This window comes from Arachis ipaensis, chromosome B1 (genome assembly GCF_059453495.1).
Source record: "Arachis ipaensis isolate K30076 ecotype BB chromosome B1, ASM5945349v1, whole genome shotgun sequence".
In the NCBI taxonomy this organism is placed as follows: domain Eukaryota; kingdom Viridiplantae; phylum Streptophyta; class Magnoliopsida; order Fabales; family Fabaceae; genus Arachis; species Arachis ipaensis.
The window spans coordinates 60,378,310-60,402,161 of record NC_142436.1 but is presented as its reverse complement, the minus strand read 5'-3'; the positions used below and the strand labels follow the sequence as shown (position 1 = coordinate 60,402,161).

Sequence of the window (23,852 nt, the reverse complement as noted above, 5' to 3'; positions counted from 1 at the left end):
AATCTCTGTTAATGAATTACATAATACAATCATAGATGTGCTTAATTACTTTCTTTATACCTAGTTTGGAAACAGTGGATCATTAGAGCAACATGGATTTGCGAGGAACAGGATGTGGATCATTGATCAAAATCCTCCACCTCTTCCTAATGAATCCAATGCAAAACCTCATGTTGACTTGCTACTCAAACCATCCGAAGATGATCTCAAAATATGGCCACATAGGTAGTAATAAGAATCCATCATTTCTTTAACACTATATATAGAATTATATAGTGTATATAGACTATAATGAATAGTGAGTGATATTAAGTTATTATTTTGTGCAGCTTTGAGTTTAGGCTAAGGGTGTCACTGGCAGTAGAAGGGTATTTAAGTGCTTCATTTATATTTCAAGTGGCCCATTTATGTTCCAAGTGCTTTCTTAATTTAGTTTTAATTAATCTATCCGTATCAATAATCTTACCATATCTCCGTATCCCTTTGTTTTAGTTGATACCAAAACGTAGACTATTAAATTCAAGGGCACTCACTACTCGTATGTGTATGTCGTATGTGGAAGCTAAAAACATCTTGAGGTAAGAATAATTTATTTTTAATAAATAATAAACGTGTGTCTCAAATTCCAATTAAACAAGTATCAATTTAATCGGGCTAAATTTTTTTAATATATAAAAAAATAGTTTAATAATCTATTATGCTCATTGGTTTTATTTCTGGTTTTATTAGGCATTGATCTATTAATGTTACATTTGCTGTAGGTCTAGCTTGTGAAGGTCTCAAGCTTTTCTATGCAATTTACTCATCATTCATACAGAGGGCTTATGACCAAGTAAGAATAACAACTCACTCGCTACATTCATTACTATTTTACAATTTCTCTATGCTTTTATGATAATGATAGTCCTGTGATTTTTTGTTGGTCAATACATGATTAGTTTATATAATCAATGCTTAAAGAACATGTTCTGTGACACAGGTCGTGCATGATGTTGACTTGTAGAAGTTGCCTGTAAGATTTGCAATAGATAGGGCTGGATTAGTTATGTAGAATTTACAATGAAATTGGTTATGCAGAAGCTGGATTAGTTATGCAGAAGTTGCCTGTAGAATTTGCAGAAACTGCCTGTAAGATTTGCAATGAAATTATTGTTTTATTTTACTTTTAAAGAAAAACAGTAATAATTATGTAGAATAATATTATATATGTTTGGAACTATTGACGTTGAGAATTTTTTTTATATTTAGAATTATGTCTTATATTGAGAAATTGTGTTATAAAAGATTTAGTTTTTAAATTTTGATATTAAAAAATAAAATTTTAATTTGAGAATATATAAATGAGATGAGATTAATGAATGTTTAGGATTTTAAATTGAGATTAATAAATGATTTGAAATTAAAAATAAATAACTACAAGGTTTGTGGAGGTTTGAAAATCTCACAAAATAGTTAATTTGTGTCAAATTGAAAAGTCAATTTGTGGGGGTTTTAAACTGTCACAAAATTGATTTAAAACTGCCACAAGAGTTCAATATAAAACCTCCACTAAATACAGACAAAATCTCCACTAAATAGATTATGGAGGTTTTTAAAAACCCCACAAAAGATCTCGTGGCACCTTAAATTTAGGGGGTTTTAGAAACCCTCCACAAACTATTTGGTGGAGGTTATAAACCTCCACAAATAAGAAAAAAAAATGTCACAAATAAACAAAGACCTTGTAGTGTACTAAAGGTGATGAAACCATCTTTTTCTCTCTAAAGATATAGAAAAATAAAAATTTGAACTGTCGCTACTACCACACCAGTCTTCAAAGGCAGCAATAGCCCTCCCTTTCTCTTTTTATTATTTGTCCATTCTATTTCTTCTCTTATCCTCTTTTTTTTCTTTCCTTCTATTTTTGTGACTCTTTCCATCTTTGTTCTTTTTCACTCATTTTTTTCTCTATCTTTATTGGTCTATTCTGTCTTTTCATGCATCCCTACATTAGGTCTATCATTTCTCCATCTTTCTCTTCTCACTCCTTTTCTCTTTTTTCGATTCCCTCTACGTACCATTATTTTAGACTTAATCTTAATTTTGAATTTTAATTTTAACAAATTTTTTGTGGTGTTTTCTTCTCTCTTTTAATATTTTTTGTTCACTTTTATAGTTGATGTTTGTATAATATTACAGATTTAAGAAATCTTTCTAAATTAGGAGAGAAATACAATAAAAAAAATCTTTTTTGTCTATAGAAAGATCTTTAAATTTAGAAAATATTCATATATATGTGGAGAAGAATTAAGAATAAGTATCTTATTGTATTACAGTACACCTATGTAGATATAGAATAAAAAAAACTCAAATAATATTCCTATCTCTACTTATTAAAATTTTTGATAATCGAATATTGCATTTCTTCTCAAACTATAGTTTAACATATAGGATATTTATTATTTTTTTTGATGTAAAAATAATATTTTTTATGCTATTTATAAGTGTCGTTTAACTTTTCTATAAATAAAAATAATTTTTTCTGTAAAAAATTTTACTTTTAAAAAGGTATATGATAATATAACAACCTATTCGATCAAGAGTAATTTTATTCAACTTAAAAATATTGTGTTTTGTTTTTATTAGTACTTATTAACAAACTGTAAAACATTTTTATAGGGTTTATGTATCAACTTTTTGGTTTCTCTTAATTTTTTCTATTAAATGAAGTTTAATCTATCTAAAAATTAAAATATGACACAGATATAGAAATAAAAAATTAAAAAATATATTTATAAATTGAAATAAGTTTAAGATAATCATTATAATTTATGATGCACGGACACTAATACGGTACAGGACACGCTGACACATGAATTTTAAAATTTTATAAAACACGGGGATACGCATACATATGAAATATAAAATATTTTTTTAGATAAATCGTAATGATATTTTGATATTTTATTGATATTAAAATATAAATTAATTTTTTTAATTAGTTTTAATGTCCTATTTTAATTATATCAAATATTTAAAATATTTTTTGTTTTAATAAATAATAATATATACTATATCTAAATTTATTTCAAAAATATATGTTAAGAATAAAACTGGACACGCTGACACGTGATGGTATTTAGGTGTGTTCAAGCGTGTCTGTAAAAGAATTTTTTACTTTTTATTAAGACACGATTGGATACAACAGACACACGTGTCGAACGAGTGTCAGTGAGTATCGTATCTGAAATGTGTTCGACACACGAACACGGCAACTAAGCGAAGTGTCTGTGCTTCATAGATCATAATAAATAATTTAGCTTTTAGTTTCTATTAATAGGAGTTTGACTAATTTAATTGGAGAAATGATGATGGTCTCTCTTTATATATAATAATATTCTTTTTTATTGCATGATTTGAATTCAAAAATTTTAAGAAAAGAGTATTCTTACCTATCATTTGAACTACAACTCAGTATTAAGTTTTTTTTTTTTTTAAAGTAGTGTATTAATAAATTATTATTTTAAAATTTTTTTTTGAATTGAAATTTTTTAGAATATTCTTGAAGCACATTTGATGCATATTCTAAAATATTTACAATATTTTTTCTCATTTATAATAATTAAAAATTATAACATATTAAATATTACCAAGAGGCTAAGCATACAAATATTAATATTCTCTCACCTCGTTGTAATGGCTATCCATCAAATCATATGATTTTTGCATATAACCATATATACTACATATATATAAAAAATAACTATTAAATAAATTATTTTTATAAAATATATATTAAAATATAAAATATATACTAAAAATAAGTTAAATAATATATATTTTTATATATAAAAATATTATAGTTGATTTAGTAACTAATTGTTAGTATACATATATTATTTTTGTTTGGCATGTAACTATGTATATAACTACAGAACCCGTAGTACATCTTTTTCTCATAGCCTTGGGATATATTATTATACACAATGCAAACTATGCTACCCATATCAAAAACTTTAGTTAGGTAATAAGAAAAATATCTGAAAATGATAAATAACCTTTAACTTTGAAGTATTGTTATAATTTCTGTAGAGATTCTACGTCAAACTGAGTTGGATACTCAAGGCCTTGTAATTCTGGCATTCGCCTTAAATCCTCTTTTGAATATGCAGGAATAAACCAATACCATTTGTTGGTCCCAAATACCTGAGATCGTGTCAAAAGATACCTTTAAATTGAGTTTCTTACTAATAATAATGTACTAAACTACATTATTTAAGAAGAGAGTGACTATTTCTACACCTCATCTTTTATAATATAGAGTAGATATTTAAATTGGTTTTTAAAAAATTATAGATTCAATATTTTGATCTTCAACGCATTTTTATTCTTTAAAATTCCTCATATAATTTTTTCTGTTTAACAAATTGGTCAAATAAGTATCTACTAAATCTATTATAAAATAGTTAAGTCCCAAAAAAATAAAATTATAAGATAAATTATTTTTTTTAAATAATAGAGGGACTAATATGTCATGAGAATAATTTTAAAGATTTTTATAGAATAAAAATTTAGTAGAGATTATAATGTCCAATCTAAAATTTCTTAAGCACTAATTTGAGTATTTATTTTATAATATATTTAGATGATCACTTTTTAGTTTGGCATAAAGTAATTTATTATAGATCAATGCTATTAGGTAATTGTTTATATCCTTGTCCAAAAATAAAGCCGGACTCAATAAGGATAAAAGACTCAGTCCAAAAAGGAGACTTCCAACTCATATCTGACCTCTTTAAAGAGATCGGACACCGCGAAGGAGCCCAACTCTACTTGCCAAAGCAAGTAACTACCTGCGTAGATCTCTCCCACTATCTTTATCTTCCTTAAAAGATAGATTCCAACAAACTCTCAAGATAAAGGGAGCGGTTATCCAACAAAGATGGAACTACTCCAACAAAAGTGGTTATCAATTCTGCTATAAATACATTGACACCCCTCAGGTATAATTTACGTTCTAATCTACTAAAAAATCTGCTTAAAGTCTTTGCTAACTTAAGCATCGGAGTCTCTTGTAGGTACCGCCCCTTACCTCCTCACGAGGAACTCGGACGACAGCACCTCGGTACTGGAACAAGTCGGACGCTATCTCAGAAGGAGTCTGGGCCTCACGTTCAGGCCCAAATCAATGTTTCAAGTAACCCTCAAAACATTGGCACTGTTACTTGGGACCTGGGATTCAACTCTTGATAATGGCGGACTACTAGTATGAAGACGGCCATACGACATATGAATCTGAACCCGAACCTCAACGAGACGACCTTGCCCTGTCCATACCTCCGCCACGGGAGAGAGCGCATGAAGAAGGAACATCAAGAAACCCCCAACCAAGACGGATCCACTCAGAGGTACATCCACCTGAAGAGGAAGAACCCCCACATCCTACTGAGATACTAGGTTTGGTCCATAACCATAACAGACGACTATAGCAGCTTGAACAAGAAGCTGAACAACAACGGAAAGCAGAATGAGAACTATGAAAAGAAGTACGAAAACAAAGGAAGTTGGAAGAAAGCTCTTAATATTGGAAGCCGACCTACAAAAATGAAGTAGCCGAGCAGATCGGAAAAAAAGTCCTCTGGAGGAAAAGACCCATTTGTGAAAGATATCATGCGGGCAAAAGTTCCAAGGAATTTCAAAACCTCCGACATGGATCTTTACGACGGAACAACTGACTTTAGACACAATCTCAGCAATTTTAAAAGTCAGATATACCTAGCTGACGCCTCCGATTCTACCAAATGCAAAGCCTTCCCAACAACCTTAACTAAGACTGCAATGAAGTGGTTTGATAACCTATATCCCAGGTCGGTAACTTGCTTCGACGACCTGGCAAGGAAGTTTCTTACTAGATTCTCCATTCAAAAGGATAAGGTAAAACATGCCACGAGCATGTTGGGAGTTAAGAAAGAGGTCGGGAAACTCTCTGAGACTACATGGAAAAATTCAATAAAACATGCTTAGAGATTCAAAATCTATCCACAGAAGCAGTAATAATGGGGTTAGTTAATGGCCTTAAAGAAGGGACCTTTTTCTCAATCCATATCCAAGCGACACCCTGCCTCCTTGTACGAAATATATCAACATGGAGGAGAACTCACAACTGAGAGAACCGCTTCTGAGACCCAACCTGCCTTATCCACCTCAGGAAAAAGATAAAGAAGCTAAAAAGAAGGAAGAATATAACCCGGAAAAGCTCCGAAGATACCATAACTACACTCATCTCCAGGTCTCTTTTGTGGATGTTTACAGAGAGATATGCCACATTGAGAAGATTCCACCTCCCCATCCAATTAAACACAAAAAGACAGGAAGCCAGACTGAATATTGTGAGTACCTCAAACTCTATGGACATATCAATGATTGTTATGATTTAAAGAATGTCATAGAAAAGTTGGCTAGAGAAGGCTGACTAGACAGGTACTTGGAGGATAGGTCGGACGACCCGAGTGAGGAAGAAAAAGAGGGATGAAGAAGGAGGATGACAAGAACGTCCACCTCAAACTCCCAAGCGATGCATATACATGATTAACGGAGGATTTGCTGGAGGAAGAATATCCAAGTCATCACGAAAAAGGCATCTTAAATAGGTGTACCAAGTCCGAGAAGATAGTAGATTTCCCAACCTGCCCACCATCTTGTTCACTAAAGAAGATGCTCATGGGATAACACATGGCCATGATGATCCCGTGGTGATAACAATGATCCTCACTAACGCAAATCTCCACATAACTTTAATAGACCAAGGTAGCTCGACAGATATCTTGTTCATGCTCGTTTTTGAGAAATTCGGGCTAGAAAAAAAAAGACTTAAAAGCATACCAAATAATCTCTTCAAATTAGGGAACACGCTGATCTAACCTCTTGGGTACATCTTACTGTACACCAGTTTTAGAAAGGGTGCAAAATCAAAGATATTGAGCATTGATTACATCGTGGTTGACATTACCTCGGCATACAATACCTTAATAGGTCGGACAACCTTAAATCGACTAGCAACTGTTGTCTTTACACCCTACCTGTGTATGAAGTTCCTTACTGTTGAGGGAATTGCAACAATAAAAGGGGACCAGAAACTAGCACGTAAATGCTACATTGAAAGCCTTAATTTAAAAGACAGTCATGGGGGAAAGGAGGTCAACACTATTGAACTCAGTGGTATCCAAACTTGAGAAGAATTATGTCCCCAACCTAAATACAAAGTAGTAGAAGTACAAATCTGGGATCATCCTGAAAAAACAATAAGTATAGGGGCTAACTTGGAGGAAGGTCTGAAAAAGAAACTCATTGACCTTTAGAGGAGAAATTCCGACCTCTTCGCCTGAAAAACCTCCGATATGCCTAGCATAGATCCCGACCTTATGTCTCACAAACTATTCGTCTACCCGGGTTCTAGGCTGATCCAACAAAAGTGTCGAAAGCTCGGGCCCGAAAGAACACAGGTCGTGGAGGAACAATTTCAGGCCCTATTAGAAGCAGGGTTCAGAAGAGAGGTAAAGTACCAATTGTGGCTGGCCAATGTAGTTTTGGTAAAGAAACAAAACGGAAAATAGAGGATGTGTTTCGATTACACTGACCTCAATAAGGCTTGCCCCAAGGACCCATACTCTCTTCCCAACATTGTTGCCTTGGTCGACTCAACCTCCGACTATCGATATTTGTCCTTCATGGAAGCTTACTCGTGATACAACCAAATTCTGATGTATAAGCCGAAACTGCTATGTGATAATATCTTTTGGGTTAAAGAATGCCGGAGCTATCTACCAAAGATTGATAAACAAGGTATTTTCCTCCACTTAGAAAAACTTATGGAAGTATATGTAGATGACATGCTTGTTAAAACCAAGGTCGACTCGGAACTTTTTTCCGATCTTTCTGAGATATTTTCTACCATAAGAAAGCATGATATGAGGTTAAACTCCTCAAAATTCACCTTCACAGTAGAAGCTAGAAAATTCTTAGGCGTCATGCTAACTCAAAGAGGCATAGAAGCTAATCCAGCCAAATGTAGGGCTATACTTGATATAAAAAGCCTGACTTATCTTAAAGAAGTTCAACAACTAAATGGAAGGTTGGCGGCTTTATCTAGATTTATAGCAAGATCAACACTGAAATCGTTGCCCCTGTACTCAATTCTCAGAAAGGGAAAATAATTTGAGTGGACTCCAGAATGTGAACAAACTTTTCAAGAATCCAAAGCCTTTTTGGGACAACCCCCCATACTTACCCAACCTATAATAGGATAAGCGCTCGTTCTCTACCTAGCAGTGGCAAGCTAGGCTATAGCTTTGACCTTGATCTGAGAAGATGAAAACGGGTAGTAACCTATCTACTTTATCAGCAAAGCTTTACAAGGAGCAGAACTAAACTATCAAAAGATAGAAAAGTTTACATATGCTCTCATCCTTACTTCCAGAAGACTCAGACTTTACTTTCAAGCTTATACCATAAAAGTCTGTACAAGTCACTCAATGAAACACATCCTATAAAAGACGAACTTAGTAGGACAGATGTTAAAATGAGGTGTAGAACTGTCTGAATTTGACTTAAAATACAAAGCTCGGACAGCAATCAAAACCCAATATCTCGCTGACTTTGTAGCTGAGTACACTGAAAGTCAGAAAAGTTTGACTGCATAGAGTTTGTATATGGACAGGTCATCCAATAAAGCTGGCAGCAGGGTCGGAGTTATCCTTGAAAGCGAACAAGAAACTCGGATAGAGCTCTCACTAAGGTTCGTATTTTCTGCTTCTAATAACCAAGCAGAGTACGAAGCCTTACTTGTTGGCTTGAAGCTGGCCAAAGAAATGAGAGCAGAAAGGCTAATAGTATTCAGTGACTCTCAAGTGTTAACTTCACAAATTAACAGTACCTATCAAGCCAAGGACCCCAACATGAAAAAATTCGTAGATGAAGTATGAGAACAACTGGTACAATTCTCAAAAGGTGAATTCCGACATATAAACCGAGAATCCAATGTCCGAGCAGATGTCCTTTTCAAATTGGCCAGCACCAAGCCAGGGGGCAACAATAGGAGCCTTATCCAGGAGACTTTATAAGCGCCATCAATATTAAAGGGAGATGACAATTTGGAAGTAATGGTAGTATCTAATCAAAACTTTGGATGGATGACCCTTATAGTCAACTATCTCAAATTTGATGTCCTCCATGAGAATGAAAAAGATGCCCGAAGACTCATAAGGGAGGCGCAAAATTACACATTATTTAACAATGTCCTATATAAAAGAGGGACATCTATACCTCTCTTGCAGTGTGTTTCGACTTCCAACACAAAGGAGGTCCTGGAAGAAGTACACAATGCCATATGTGGGAACAACTTGGGAGCTTGATCACTTGCCAAGAAGGTGATTTGGGCCAGCTTTTTTTGGCCGACCTTACAAAGAGCAGCGGTCGAGTTCGTTAAAAATGCCCGCCTTGTCAGAAGCATGCCAACTTCCATATTGCGCCTCTTGAAGAGCTTATTAGCGTCACCTCACCATGGCCATTTGAAAAGTGGGGTCTTGATCTTCATGAACCATTTTCTCAAGTTCCGGGACAAGTTAAATACCTCATAGTAGGGATTGACTATTTTACTAAATAGATCGAGGCAGAACCACTAGCAACTCTCACTGCCCAAAGAAGCCAGAAGTTTCTCTACAAGAACATTATCACAAGGTTTGGAGTTCCCCACTCCATCACCACGGATAATGGAACTCAGTTTACCGACTCAACCTTCAGAAATTTGGTGGCCGACTTAAAAATAAAACACCATTTCACATCGGTGGAACATCCCAGGCCAATGGACAAGTTGAAGCAGCCAACAGAGTCATACTAGTCAGGTTTAAGTGCTGATTGTAGGAAGCAAAGGGGGCTTTGGCAGACAAGTTCTCCCAAATCCTGTGGGCATATCAGACAACCCCTCATTCTACGGCAGGGGAGTCACCTTTATGACTTGCCTACAGAATGGAGGCCATAATCCCTATAGAAATCACTAAAAAATTACCTAGAGTTATATTTTACAATGAAGGGGCCAATACCCGTGCACAAAGGAAAGAGCTCGACCTCCTCCTAAAAGTCCGAGAATGAGCTTGGATTAGAGAAGAGGCACTAAAACAAAGGATGGTTCTAAAGTATAATCAGAAGGTGATCAAAAAAAGCTTCACCACAAATGACTTCAAACTAATCCGAAATGACATCGAAGTTCAAAAGCCGGGTGAACAGAAGCTACCAGCAAATTGGAAAGGACCACTACAAGATTGTTGAAGTCTTAGGGAAAGGTTACTACAAAGTGTCCGACCTACAAGGATAGGAGCTCCCAAAGTCTTGGCACGCGTGTAACCTAAAGAAATACTACAGCTAGGAAGTAAGCCTTGTTCCCTGTTGTACTCTTTTTTCCAACCTTAAGATTCTTTTCCCAAAAGGATTTTTTTTAAAAGGGGTTTTAACGAGACACCAGAGCAAGGGCTAAGAGTATTCAAAACCCTTAGTAAGCAAGGTTATGTAAAGGAATTTCTCATTTAGTAATAAAATTCCTATTTTTTCTTCAAAGGTTTCCTATTAAAAAATACATTAATTTAAGCTCAACAAATCGCAAAAATTATTACCCGACCTAAAATGGTTAGGGACATAAAGTGATGAGGTACAAATTAATGTAAGAAGTTATATAAACAACTCGTGAAAACCGACCTCAATGATAAGGAAGAATAAAAATGAAGTGTAGAAGTAACTTAGCAAAGTATGACTACACGAAGTCAGACCTTGAAAAAGGATTCCATATAGATAAAATCACTACTTAAATTTAGAAAAATAACAACATCAAAAAGGTTGCTAAGGTATGTTACCAGGCCAAGCAACTATATAAGCTAATTTCGGCTTCTAAAAAAAGCCTAGCTTCACTTTAGCACAAAGGTTCTTTATAAAGTTGTTTTCATACGAGAAGTAAAAAAATGATGACTATTGCAAAGTAAAGTGTTCGATAAAGACTACCATGTATTACAAAAAATAAATTGTCCAAAGACCCACAAGTTGGGCCACCGCAAACATCACAAAAGTAAGAATACAAAGAAATTACGAAGTGGTGCCAAGCAGTAGGTTGAGGTCTTCTCCAGTCTCGGTATCTTTACCTTGGACGGGAGGAGTCGGAGAATGGACCGAGATTGGGATAGCAGGGATATGACTAGGAGGCGAAGAAGAGATTTTAGCATTGACAACCTCGGGCTGGACCTCGGAGATCTGAGAAGCCTGACCACCTTGAGACTTCGGGTCGGACAAAGACTCCTCCTCCTTGTCCTCGGGGGCTGGGATGATCTTTCCATCAACCACTATGTTGTCTTGACTAAATAAGAAAAGATCAACCCCGGGAGCAAGAACCTTGACTTGGGCCTTCAGATTATTGAATGTTTCATCCATCCCCTTGACCACATACTCCTGAAGAGAAGCATATTCCTCTCTAGCATTTTTCAACTCCTCTTGAAGGTCAAGCTTTTCCCCATAAATTCGGGTATAACTTTCATCTGCCCTCTTTTTCAGCCCCTCTGCCATAGCCGTGGTAGCCTCTGGCATCTTTACCCTGACTCGAGCTTTTTTTAGGTCGGACCTCAGCCCGACTCTCTCCTCCTCCAACTCCTTTTTCAATTTCTTTAGTCTCTCCACCTCAGCTCAGGCTGCATCAAGAGAGCTTTGAGTAGCACTAAGGGGAGTCTTTCTCAAGTCCTTGGCTAGAGAAGTGCACACCCCCCGCTAGCCGGATACTATTGCGAGCCATAAGATTAAGGTGATTTTGAGTAGCCACATCATCCATACTGATGTGACTATGGGAAATGATATTCTTTTCACTCCAGGAATACCCGTCAAATCCCTTATCGTAAATACTCACCTCCTCAGTAGTTTTTTGTTTCTTAGGAGGAGGTCCTGAAGATGAAGGAAAAGACGGAGGAACCGAGCTTTCTAGAGTAGGGTCGGGAAAAATCAACCAGCTTGAAAGAGTGGGGATTATTTTATTCTGGACCGATGTACCCGAGTTCAGTTTCTTTGAAGAAGATCAGGTTGATGTATCCCTGGTTTCCTTCCCTTGAATACTCCGAGCTACCACGGTTTTTCTGGTTAAGCATAGTTGTTTCATTGCTGTAGACTTCGGAGCCATGCTCTCTACAAAACAAGAATAAAAATTACATTAGAAAAATACAACTAAGGAGTCATAAAGGCTAAAGGTCGGGAAGCTACCTAGATCGGACCGAAGCTGACTGGGCTCCCCCAAGAACTTTTTTGTGTCCAAGTGAGGAGCCTGGTCCCCTAATGCATTTACGTTGTACTTAGCTATCATGGTGTTTCCTCCCAGTACAACGGAAAAGAAGGCTCGTCATTTTCATATAAAAAGAAAGGCCGGACACCCCCTACAACTCGGACTTTAAAGAAATAATTCTTAATGTCGTGGAAGGATTCATCAAAAATAGAAAAAACTTTTCTATCTTGAACAGCACAAAAGAAAAACCAAGAAGCCTTCCCTTTTGAAGACCCGGGTTTGGTCAACACAAACAGATGAAAAAAGACCTTAGCAGAAGGACATCAAGCTCCCGACATAGAAGTTGAAAATTTTTTAAGAAAGCCCAGGAATTCAGGTGAAGCTGAGAAGGAGCAATATTACAAGCCCAAAGGATATTTGTCTCAAAATAGAAAAAGGGAAATGAAATGCCTAATTTGGTGAAAAAGCAATCGTATGCATAGAAAAATGGGCGTTCTGACTCGTCTAAAGGAGGGAAGCACACTCTTTTCTCGGGATCGGGCATTACCAACTCGTAATTCTTCTCATCCTCTCTATTCTCACATAACCTATGATGCCTACGAAATACCTCGCAATACTCTTTATCAACCATGGGGACACAGAAAACGACAGAGGTATCTACCCAAGTTAAGAGATTATGGGGGATTTTGGTTGACATATTGAGAATGACAGAGCGCGACATAAAAGCTACACCTACAAATACAAAATAAGGGAATCATTACTAAAAGAGCTCGGACGTTGTCCAAAGGAAGTCGGGAAAAAGCAAGTAAAACCAAAGAAAGTAATTTCAAAGATTTTCTACATACAGAAAGCATCGAAATGGTGTCCCTTCTATACTATCCGTGGCGAAATCATCGTACAGTATGAACACCATTGGGGGCAATATAAATGCAATTAACAAACAACAAAAATGGCTATAGTTCCACAAAAAACTTTAGAATCCTCATATAACCAATGGTGATCTCAATCAACAAAAGCGGTTTCAAAAGCAGCTTTTAGACAAAGTAGGAGCAGCCAGCAATTTTCCCAAAGAAAAGTTTCAAAGAAACAATAAATACCGCCATCAAAACCCACTGTCAACACCACTATTCAGGGAATATTATTCAAGACAGTTGCAAGACAAAAAGAACACAAAACTACTGATAAAGTAAATAGAAGCACCAACCTTGATAAAAATTCGAAAAGAGGAGGGGGACGTCAAAGTAGCAAAAACCGCAAACGTTCCTCTCCACACCAGCATGGCAGAAGCTTCATAGGATCCAAGGTGGAGAAATCTTGGAATCAAGAGCGATAGAAAAGCAAGAACAAAAGGAGAAGACTTTTCACGAAGAAAGGGAGCAACAAAAGCTTTTTCAGAAATGGGGAAAGAAGAAGAAGAAGAGCTAAAACGTTTTTATAAGAGAAAAGGGACAAAATGGTCCTTTCAAACCCCCTCTTTAAAGACGTGCGCGGATCTTAAGAAAACTGCCACGCAATGTTCGCCCCTCATTTAAAGAGGCAACATTTAAATTTTCAAAAACACATTAAGTACCCGACATCTAAGGCAAGTATGTGACATAAAAAAAGGCCACGAATTGCTTGAACCCGACCTTTTCAAAGCTCAAGACTCAAGTAGGAGCACTGTTCATATCCTAACCTAAAAATAAAGCCAGGCCCAATAAGGATAAGGGGACCAGTCCAAAAAGGAGGCCTCCAACTCATACTCGACCTCTTTAAAGAGGTCGAACACCGCGAAGGAGCCCAGCTCTACTTGCCTAAGCAAGTAACTGCCTTCGCAGATCTCTCCCACTATCTCTTTCTTCCCTAAAAGATAGATTCCAACAAACTCCCAAGATAAAGGGAACGGTTATCCATCAATAAAGATGGAACTACTCCGACAAAGGTGGTTATCAACTCTGCTATAAATACACTGACACCCCTCAGGTATAATTTACGTTCTAATCTACAAAAAAACCTGCTTAAAACCCTTACTAACTTAAGCATCGGGGTCTCTTGCTGGTATCACCCCCTCCTCACGAGGAACTCGGACGGTGGCACCTCAGCACTGAAACAAGTCGGACGCTGCCTCAAAAGGAGTCTGGGCCTCACGCTCAACCCCAAATCAACGTTTCAGGTAACTCTCAGAATAATAACCAACTTTTTTCAATCAACATCAGTCAATTTTTCAAAAATATTTTGTTTATCTTAAATAATTTAGATCTTAAATTATAAATTTGTAATCATAAATCATAAATTATAAAACTAAATTCTAAAATTAACTAATATTGAGTAATTAAAAGTTAGTTCTCTATGTTTTTTTGTTATAATTTTATACTATTTAATCAATTATTTTTCACATTAACCAACGATTTATATCCAAAGGATTTTATTTTGACACATATATTGTTTTGATGTAGTAATTTTATAAACTTATCGATGTTAAATAATTCGCTTAGAAGAAAAATAAATTAGCCATCCATTTCTTTAAAATGATATATTTTATTTTCTTTGGATACTATTAGAAAATTATGGCAATGGATTTGAAAACTAAAATTGCACATAATAATCACGAGAAAAAAAAACTCTAAACCCAATTTTTTATGTCTATTTATAGAAGTTTGAATGATATAGAAATAAAGATAAAAACAAATTAAATGATGAGTGATGTGTTCCTTGACCTAACTGTTATACATATATCAGTCGAAATATAATATGCCTAGAAGGCTAAAGAAAATTAAATAAGATAATAATGATTAGAATATAAGGATGCCTTATAAACAAATTGTAATGATTAAGGAAACATGTGTTGTTAATTATTACCTGTTCAAAATTTTTCTTCCAACCTAGGTCATAATGCCATTTGGGAGTAGATTTTTTCTCAAATCCCTGCTGGTGGATTCATTTTCAAAAGTTTTCATAATTAAATTACCAATTAGAAGATAAAGTACTAAAGGTATATATCTAAATGAACAGATAAAATTTTGAGAAAAAGTATGTAGTTACCTCAACGGTAGTAGTATTAGCAATGACAAGTATAATATGCAAAATCATAAAGCCTAAAAGGCTGATTGCAAAAGCCAAGTTCAAAACTGCATTCATATATAGAACAACAATGTATGGTCATGAATAGGAGGAACACACCGGTTATATATATATATATATATATATATATATATATATTATATCATGTATATCTCAACTACTTACCAAATGTAACAAAAGATAGAATAATTGTTGTTGCCGACCCAGAAATCTCTTCATCAGTGAAGAATATCAAAAAATATGGTAATAATGAGACCGTGACAAGTGTTGTCCCAAAAAATGTGTAAAGCTGTTTGGGAAAAATGTGATAGCAAAGGCATTACTAATCTTAATTTTCTTCTAGTACTACACTCCTTTCTTAAAAAAATATAATTGAAGTGATAAATTAAACACCCAAAATAATCAATCAAAAAATCTTAGAGCCAATCATTTTTAGTAATTTTGATCATCAATAGTTAGTACAAATTTTAAATTATTTTTAATAAATAAATTTTATTAATTTATATATACAAATTTTAATAAATATAAATACAAGTTATGTTAATTCGTATATAAATTTTATGTATTTTATGTTTATAAATTTTTATAAATATTAGTATAAATTATTGTTGGCTAAATATTCATCTAAAATGATAATATTTGTTGGGTATGTAATATTGTTGATGAAGAGTACTAGACCGCCAGTAAATTTTGTGATTTGTAATCATTAATTAGCTATCATTAATATTTTTAATGGTGTGATATTTTATTCAATGATATAAAATTACTCACTTTTTTTTATTAGTTAAGTGCAGACTAAATTTTAATAAAAGTGTTGTCCTCTAGACTTTCTCTATTGTTGATAATCTGTCATATCAATCATGCAAAATAAATATTTTTAATACATTTTCTACCCTAACAATTAACATGTATATATAGTATTTAGATGAAGTAGTTTAATTTACTTTCCAAATTCTAAGGCAAGGTTGCATACCACAAAAAGAAGAAAATATTTATAGTTGAATGCACCCACACAGTTTACAACCCAAATGCAATGGTGGTCCATCTTTAGAATGCACCTCCCACCTAAAACCAACGTCATTATTAATAATAAATACAGTAACAAGACAGCATACATAATAAGGTGATATATATAATTACAAAATAAAAAAACTCACAAACAGAACAGTGATGGCAACGAGGAGGTTTGAAGTGGTTACACTTTCGACAATACCGTATTTTACAATGTTGTGTTTGGCCACCAGCATCTACTGCAGATTCCGGCAATAAATCTGCATGATCATCACTACCTTTTTCCTCATCAAATTTAGGGGTCCAATTCAAAGGCACATGTCCAGGGTCCGTAAATACAACAGAGAAGTAGCTCCATAACACCATCGCCAGCTACACACGCAATGAACTTACTGAAATAATTACATATCATCATATTCGTACCCCTTAGTTAAATCACAATTTACTATTCTACCATATAATTATATATAAAATTATTGGATCGGTTTTAGAATGGACAATAACAATTGAATCATATACCAATGCATGAAAGAGGAAAAGGATAAGGAAAGCGGTTATGGAACCATGGAGAAGGAGGGTAGGGCCGTAATTAGCAACAACAACGACATAATAGGTGACACCAACAAGGCATAGGACGATGATGATCATGATTGAACCGAGACAACGTAACCATGTACAAAACTTGAATACGTTCCATGCCATCAACCCTCCTCCTCCTCCTCCTTTCGTCGATCTGGTGTTGTCCATTATTGAATAAGGATGTTGCAACCGGAACCATGAAATTAAGAAACCAAAATGTTCAAATCAAGAGTGGATTTGATTTTTATTTTCTCGTTTGTTTGGTTTGGGTAGTGTTAATGTGATTATCGTGATTTTGTTTTTGGGATTATTCTTTTATGGTTATGTATGTTGTTTTCAAATGCATGCATGCATGCTTATGGTTCCATGGAGGATAAATAACTAAAACCATCATATATAATTTTTCAAATAATGCTAAATCTTATTTATATTTATATTTATATGTATTGTCAGATAAGTAACAAAAATTAGTGCATGATCGACTAATAACAAAAATTATTGCATGAGAAAAAAAAAAAACTTTTAACAATAAGTCAACCTAAATTTTAATCAACTCAGAAATAAAAAAAATTGTGTATCTAAAATCAACCAATAACAAAAATTTCACACTTCCAAAATCTACTTTTATCTAGGTCAAGTAACATGTAAACTGTAAAGTCAGAGTTCAATTTAATGTATTAGTTATAATAAAATTTTTAAATAATTATTATTTAATTATATTTATTTTTTTAAATGGTTACTCATGCAATAAATGTGAAAATAATATAATTACTTCAAACTTAATGATACAATACTATATAACATGTGTAAAATAATGTCTTTAATAAGATGACAATTCACAAATTAATTTATTTTAGGGCAATTTACCTAAATAAATAAATTGGGTGAAAACTTTACTCAAATACACAAACAGAAATTCCTTACGTACATGTGCATTTTCACACTTCTATGTAAACAGTTGGAAGCTACCACGGTTTCTGATTTTGACATAAACCGTAGCAAGCTACCACGGATTATGGTGTTTGTGGTTTGTGTGTAAACCGTGGCAAGTTCCAACGGTTTACGAAGAGAGAAAGCTAAGCATAAACCGTGGCAAGCTCTCACGGTTTATGAAGGAGGAATTTTTATTATAAACCATTTATTTTTAGATGTTTGATTGCATCAATGTGGTATCATTTAGACTGCGCATGATAATTGTGACAGAATACATGTATATAATAGAAGCTCAAACCGCTTAAACTATCAAATACATAGCAGATAATATATTAGACAATTCTCAAACCTTTTTAAGTATCATTTCTGTTACTTCATTATTGTGTCATGTCATGCACCCAACAAAACTAATCTAATGTAATCTAATCTTCACTCTCAAATCTCAATACTCACTGCTCAATACACAATAATAAAACAATTTTGTTAAAACATTCATCGTATTTTTTTTAAGTTTTGGATTATAAAATTAAAGTATCAATTATATGTATAAAATATATATTAAAAATAAATAAAATAATATATATTTATACAAAAATATATAATAATTGATTATATATATATATATATTTTTTTTTGAAAAAATACAATATCAAATTTTTGAAATGTTAGACAATGAGTACAATAACTTTTAAGGAAATATTTTGGCTTTTTAGGAGAAAAAAATATTTTTCTTAAATTAACATTAGATCTAATGAGGTTTCAAGAGTACTTGTCAGAGATCTAATGTTAATTTAAGAAGAATATTTTTTTTGTCCTAAAAAGCCAAAAAATTTCTTTAAAAGTTATTGTTTTCATTGTCTAACATTTCAAAAATTTGATATTGTATTTTTTCAAAAAAAAAAACTTTATATATATACACACATATATATATATATATATATATATATATATATATATATATATATATATATAATCAATTATTATATATTTTTGTATAAATATATATTATTTTATTTATTTTTAATATATATTTTACATTTTAATATATATTTTATACATATAATTGATACTTTAATTTTATAATCCAAAACTTAAAAAAAATACGATGAATGTGTTAACAAAATTGTTTTACTATTGTGTATTGAGCAGTGAGTATTGAGATTTGAGAGTGAAGATTAGATTACATTAGATTAGTTTTGTTGGGTGCATGACATGACACAATAATGAAGTAACAGGAAATGATAGTTAAAAAGGTTTGAGAATTGTCTAATATATTATCTGCTATGTATTTGATAGTTTAAGCGGTTTGAGCTTCTATTATATACATGTATTCTATCACAATTATCATGCGCAGTCTAAATGATACCACATTGATGCAATCAAACATTTAAAAATAAATGATTTATGATAAAAATTTCTCCTTCATAAACCGTGGGAGCTTGCCATGGTTTATGCTTAGCTTTCTCTCTTCGTAAACCGTTGGAGCTTGCCACGGTTTACACACAAACCACAAACACCATAATCCGTAGTAACTTGCCACGATTTATGTTAAAATCAAAAACCGTGGTAGCTTCCCACGGTTTACATAGAAGTGTGAAAATGCACATGTACGTAAGAGATTTCTGTTTTGTGTATTTGAATAAAGTTTTCACCCAATTTATTTATTTGGGTAAATTTCCCTTCATTTTAATAGTATCCCAATACTTTCACTTGATAATAATTGGAAGAAGAATGCTAATATGTTGCACACAAATAAAAAATAAAAAAAATGCAAGACTTCTTGTATGATAGGATAAATATTTTATATATTGTATAAGTTTAATAATCCATCCATGCAGGGGATAAAATTGAAATTTATAATTTTTTAAATTTTAAAATTACAATTAACGTATGTTGTTATTTAAATTTGTTCTAATAGTTATATATTATTATTATTGTTGTTATTATTATTATTTAAAAAAAATAAATAATTATTTTAATATTTTTTACATTAATATCCAAACAAATAAAAATAAATAAAAAGAAAAATAAATAAAAAATAAAAAATATAAGTAAAGTCAGAGACATGTCTTTATTATAAGAGAAAGTATGAGGAGCCAATATTATTAGTATACAATGTGTACAATGGAATTAAACTGAAATTAAAATCAAATTATAGGCAATTTATTAATTCTCAATATTTGCTAATTTAAAATTTGAAATAAATTAGGATTGCGTCTGTTATAGGAAAACAAAAACCAATATCCTCTCTCTCTAATAAGTGTTTTCACTCAATAACGAAGACCTCCTCTCCCTCAACGGAGGCACCTCATTCTCTCCCTTTCTCATCCTTTCTCACCGGGAGATGTTTCGAGTGACGCCGTCGTCCACACCGGCGAACGCCCAGTAGCGCTTGCCGATCCTGTGGGTCTTTCTCGCAGCACCGCATCAACCCAGACCTAGAATGACCCCGTCGCAGCTGGCGTGTGCCTTCCTCCGGACGTTGACGGCGCAAGAGAAAGGGATCACAAGTGTTTGTCCTTTGATACGTCCATCACCGCATGGACGTTCTTAAATGGAGTGCCCTGTCATTCAACCGCCGTGTCATATTCCATCTCTCGTCGGTGATCACAATTCATTGAAGCCACATGAAAACGCTCCCAACCATTTCGTCGCCGAGAGTGAGCAATCTAATAAGGTGAGCAACGTTCGTTGAAACATTGTTAACGAATGGTTATTTCCATATGATTTAGATGTTTATAGTCAGTGTAAGTGAAGTGTTTTACTTTATATTAACTGCTTACCTAGATGGAAAACGAAAGAGGAGATTCAGACACCGCATTGCACTTAGGGTATGACCTATATTCGACCTCCAAATTCACAACTAAGCTGCATAAGAATCATGCTATTCTATGATTTTTATTGCATACAAAGTGCATTATTCTTTATGTTCATGTACCTACATGCTTTGTAGACTCTAATATAATATTTGATTCTTGTTTTTCAGGTTGCCAACTGATGTTAATCACAAGAGGAAGGCAACCGAGAGAGAAACATTTTCGAATGAGTCAGAAAGCCAAGTTACTCTACCGTGATCCCAGTTTTGACTTATCTTTCTTGTAACAAGGAAAAGTAGAACTTGAAAGTTGAAACTAATTTAATGCAGTTATAGTTTGTGCAGTTTCAGTGTAGATTAGAGAAGTGGAAAAAAAAGTAGGATCCTAGTTGAATCCCCCCAAGATCAAATCATATAATGTAGAATTTGACTCTTTTTTTAGATTTTGGCAAGCTTCAGATTCAAATTTTTTTAGCTCTACCTCATTTTGGGGTAAACAGGCTTGGGGATTGAGGAATGTTTTAAGTTATTATGAACCATACTTTAGTAATCTACAAAAATCAAAAGGATTCTTAGTTTATTTTTTATTGTTGCATATTCATGTTGATATTTTGGTGTCCTTTTACTTTAATCTAGAATATGCCTCAGTCATTCAACCTTTGATTTTAATTTTGTCTATGTCAAGAAGAAATTATTTATCTCCCACTTATATTTTTAGAACCTTAAAAGTTTATAGTTTTTAACTTCATTTAAAAATATTTGAAAATATTTAAAGATATTATAAATTTATTTTCATGTCAGTTGAATTGATATTTCTAAGAACTAATTTTTCGTTGAAATTATTTTTTAAGAGATATGAGAAGACAATAAATATAGATAAGTCACAAAACAACACCTTGGCTACAGTACAGTGTTCTATAATGCAATGAAATATTTAGTTTACATTACTTGTTAAATTAAGGATCATACACTTTGAAAACATTACAAAACTTAAAAGATCCTATGAAACTATAAGTCTATACACAGGAAATCAAATCAATCAATCAAACAACAGAATTTTTGGATCCTTTCTTCAATCTAAGACAATCTATTAATTCAGTTCTCTGTGTCATTCCCTTGTTGAACATATCATCCACCATAATTCTTACAACATCACATAGATTCTCCAACACTTGCACTTTGTTTGCATTTTCTAGCAACATTTGAATCCTCAACAAGAACTTGAGCAACAGAATCATTGATCCCCTTCACCTCCTTTAACACAGGAATTTTCTCCATTATTTGTTCATTGATCTTGGAATCAAGTGTCACAATCAAAGAACCATCAAAGCTACCTAAAATTTCTCTTAACTCCATATATGGCTTATTATAACAACAGGATGTTCGTTTCTAAAGTATCTGGATGGTTATTTTATTAGACATAATGGATGGTCATTTTGAGTATATGATACCACTTACTGTATTGATAATACGATTAAGTTTACGGACAAATGTAGGATATTCGTGTCAACAAATAACTAGATGTTCACAACCACTGTACACATGAATGGTTGGTCCACTTTATAAAACGAAACAAAAATCCTTAATGAATTCACGGGAACTTGGCTTAGGGTCACAGTTCATGAATTCAATGTTTAATGAATTTAAGTTAGTCCACTTTATAAAACGAAACAAAAATCCCTGAATAGACATAAATACGCGAATGTTCGTTTTAATACGAATCTAGATGGTTACTTTCATTGACAAAATGGATGTTCACTTTGATTCATTTGTTAGTATGTCATGCGACCTACAGATTCATAAAAAAACTCAAAAGAATAAAACACTCTAACCAGTACATAATCCAAGCAAGCATATCCAAAGACTCTAACTAGTACATAAGCCAAACAAGCATATCCAAAGTTCCACCCTAACATAACTATGCTACTTTTTTCTGCCCTAAGATAAACTATCTCTAGGACAAGTTGCAACAGAAAGATGAATCATGAAACGAAGAAATTAACCCACTAACCTTGGATGGTCGACGACGTTCGGGTGCTGCTAATCGTGTCGGCCCCAGTGAGTGTTCCACATCAGGCAGCGATGCAAGGCTCGGATGTTCAACTGCGAACAGTGCGACGAGGTTGCTGCCAGTGGCTGGGTTCGCGTGCGGAGACTTGGCGCAGCAGATCGGGTCGGAGGTGACGGCTCTACCAGGTCACGCGATAACACACTGGTCGAATGTTCAGCGCCGACGGCGCGATTCCTATGCTACCAGCGACGGAGGATATACGCGGAGATGGGTGGGCGATGCTGTTCTTGTCGGAGCTGATGCAGGTTGTGGGGCAGACGGCGGCGCGGCGGGGGATGTTAAGCAGCGACAATGGCGTGTTTAGGGGATGTTGCTCAACCCTTACAGTGCCCAGCAAAAGTTGCCAGCAATAGAGGACATGTGCGAGCGAGGTTGGCCCCTGAAGTCCTGTGCGGCAGGGACGCAGTTCGAAGGTCACACGGCGGCTACTGGGGACAGGATGTTCAGCTTCGACAATTCGGGTTTTGGGTGGTAGCGTTGCTTCCGTTCAGAATAGAGGAATTGGAGAAAATTTGAAAATACGGGTTAAAACAAAACTGAACAGGCAATTAGGTTAATTAGGATAAAAATAGGTTACTCCTTATTTTTAATTTATATTGGGCTTAATAAGCAATCCATTGTAGCCATTGTATAGATACTTCATTGACTCCCTAGCGGGACTCCAAAAAAAAGATAGCATGCAGATCTTAAAAATACAACTAAGATGTACTGTTAACTTAAAAATTTCAGCTAAGACATATATGTTAGGAGATAAATTTTCTACTTTAGATTGCATTGATTAAGCTATGCTTTTCGTACAAATATTAAGATGCATCAACGAAGAAAAAAAGAGAGAAAACGTGAGAAAATTACAGATAAAATAGAAGTTAAAAAAAAAGACTAAAACTAGTCTAGATAGCTTATTTGGTAGAAATTTTAAAATAAAAAAAATATTAAAATTTTAGAAGAGGATTTCTCTAAAATTTGTTAACAAATTTCGAAGAGCTAGTGAAGCAAAATATTTTTAATATATAACTCCTTCACTAATTTATTTATTAATCTATTTATTTTTATTTTATTAAAATCTAATGCATAAATCTCATCATTTATGTTTTGAACTATTA

General features: G+C 33.8%; 1 protein-coding gene and 1 long non-coding RNA gene across 2 annotated transcripts; both read right to left on the bottom strand.

Annotated features, from left to right (window-relative positions):
- Positions 1-4,056: 4,056 nt before the first annotated feature.
- On the bottom strand, positions 4,057-17,053 carry LOC107607114 (putative protein S-acyltransferase 14). Its single transcript, XM_016309098.3, has 7 exons — positions 16,871-17,053; positions 16,498-16,723; positions 16,314-16,405; positions 15,506-15,629; positions 15,302-15,387; positions 15,119-15,184; positions 4,057-4,185 (listed from the first exon to the last, which is right to left on the bottom strand). Exons 1-7 carry the CDS (start codon positions 17,051-17,053, stop codon positions 4,057-4,059), a joined length of 906 nt encoding a protein of 301 aa, XP_016164584.3.
- A 3,366-nt stretch (positions 17,054-20,419) lies between these two features.
- On the bottom strand, positions 20,420-23,254 carry LOC148576748 (uncharacterized). The gene is made up of 3 exons (XR_015902729.1): positions 22,690-23,254; positions 20,647-20,712; positions 20,420-20,532 (listed from the first exon to the last, which is right to left on the bottom strand). It is a non-coding gene; the product is annotated as an uncharacterized LOC148576748 (long non-coding RNA).
- Between the last annotated feature and the right edge of the window lie 598 nt (positions 23,255-23,852).

Excerpts from the sequence above, each read along its gene's own strand:
- LOC107607114 (XM_016309098.3), bottom strand. The coding sequence starts at position 17,053 with ATGGCATGGAACGTATTCAAGTTTTGTACATGGTTACGTTGTCTCGGT. Across the intron at positions 16,724-16,870 it reads TTTTCCTCTTTCATGCATTG|CTGGCGATGGTGTTATGGAG; the intron begins GTATATGATTCA and ends TTGCGTGTGTAG. Across the intron at positions 4,186-15,118 it reads GGAAGAAAAATTTTGAACAG|GTATTTGGGACCAACAAATG; the intron begins GTAATAATTAAC and ends ACACGATCTCAG.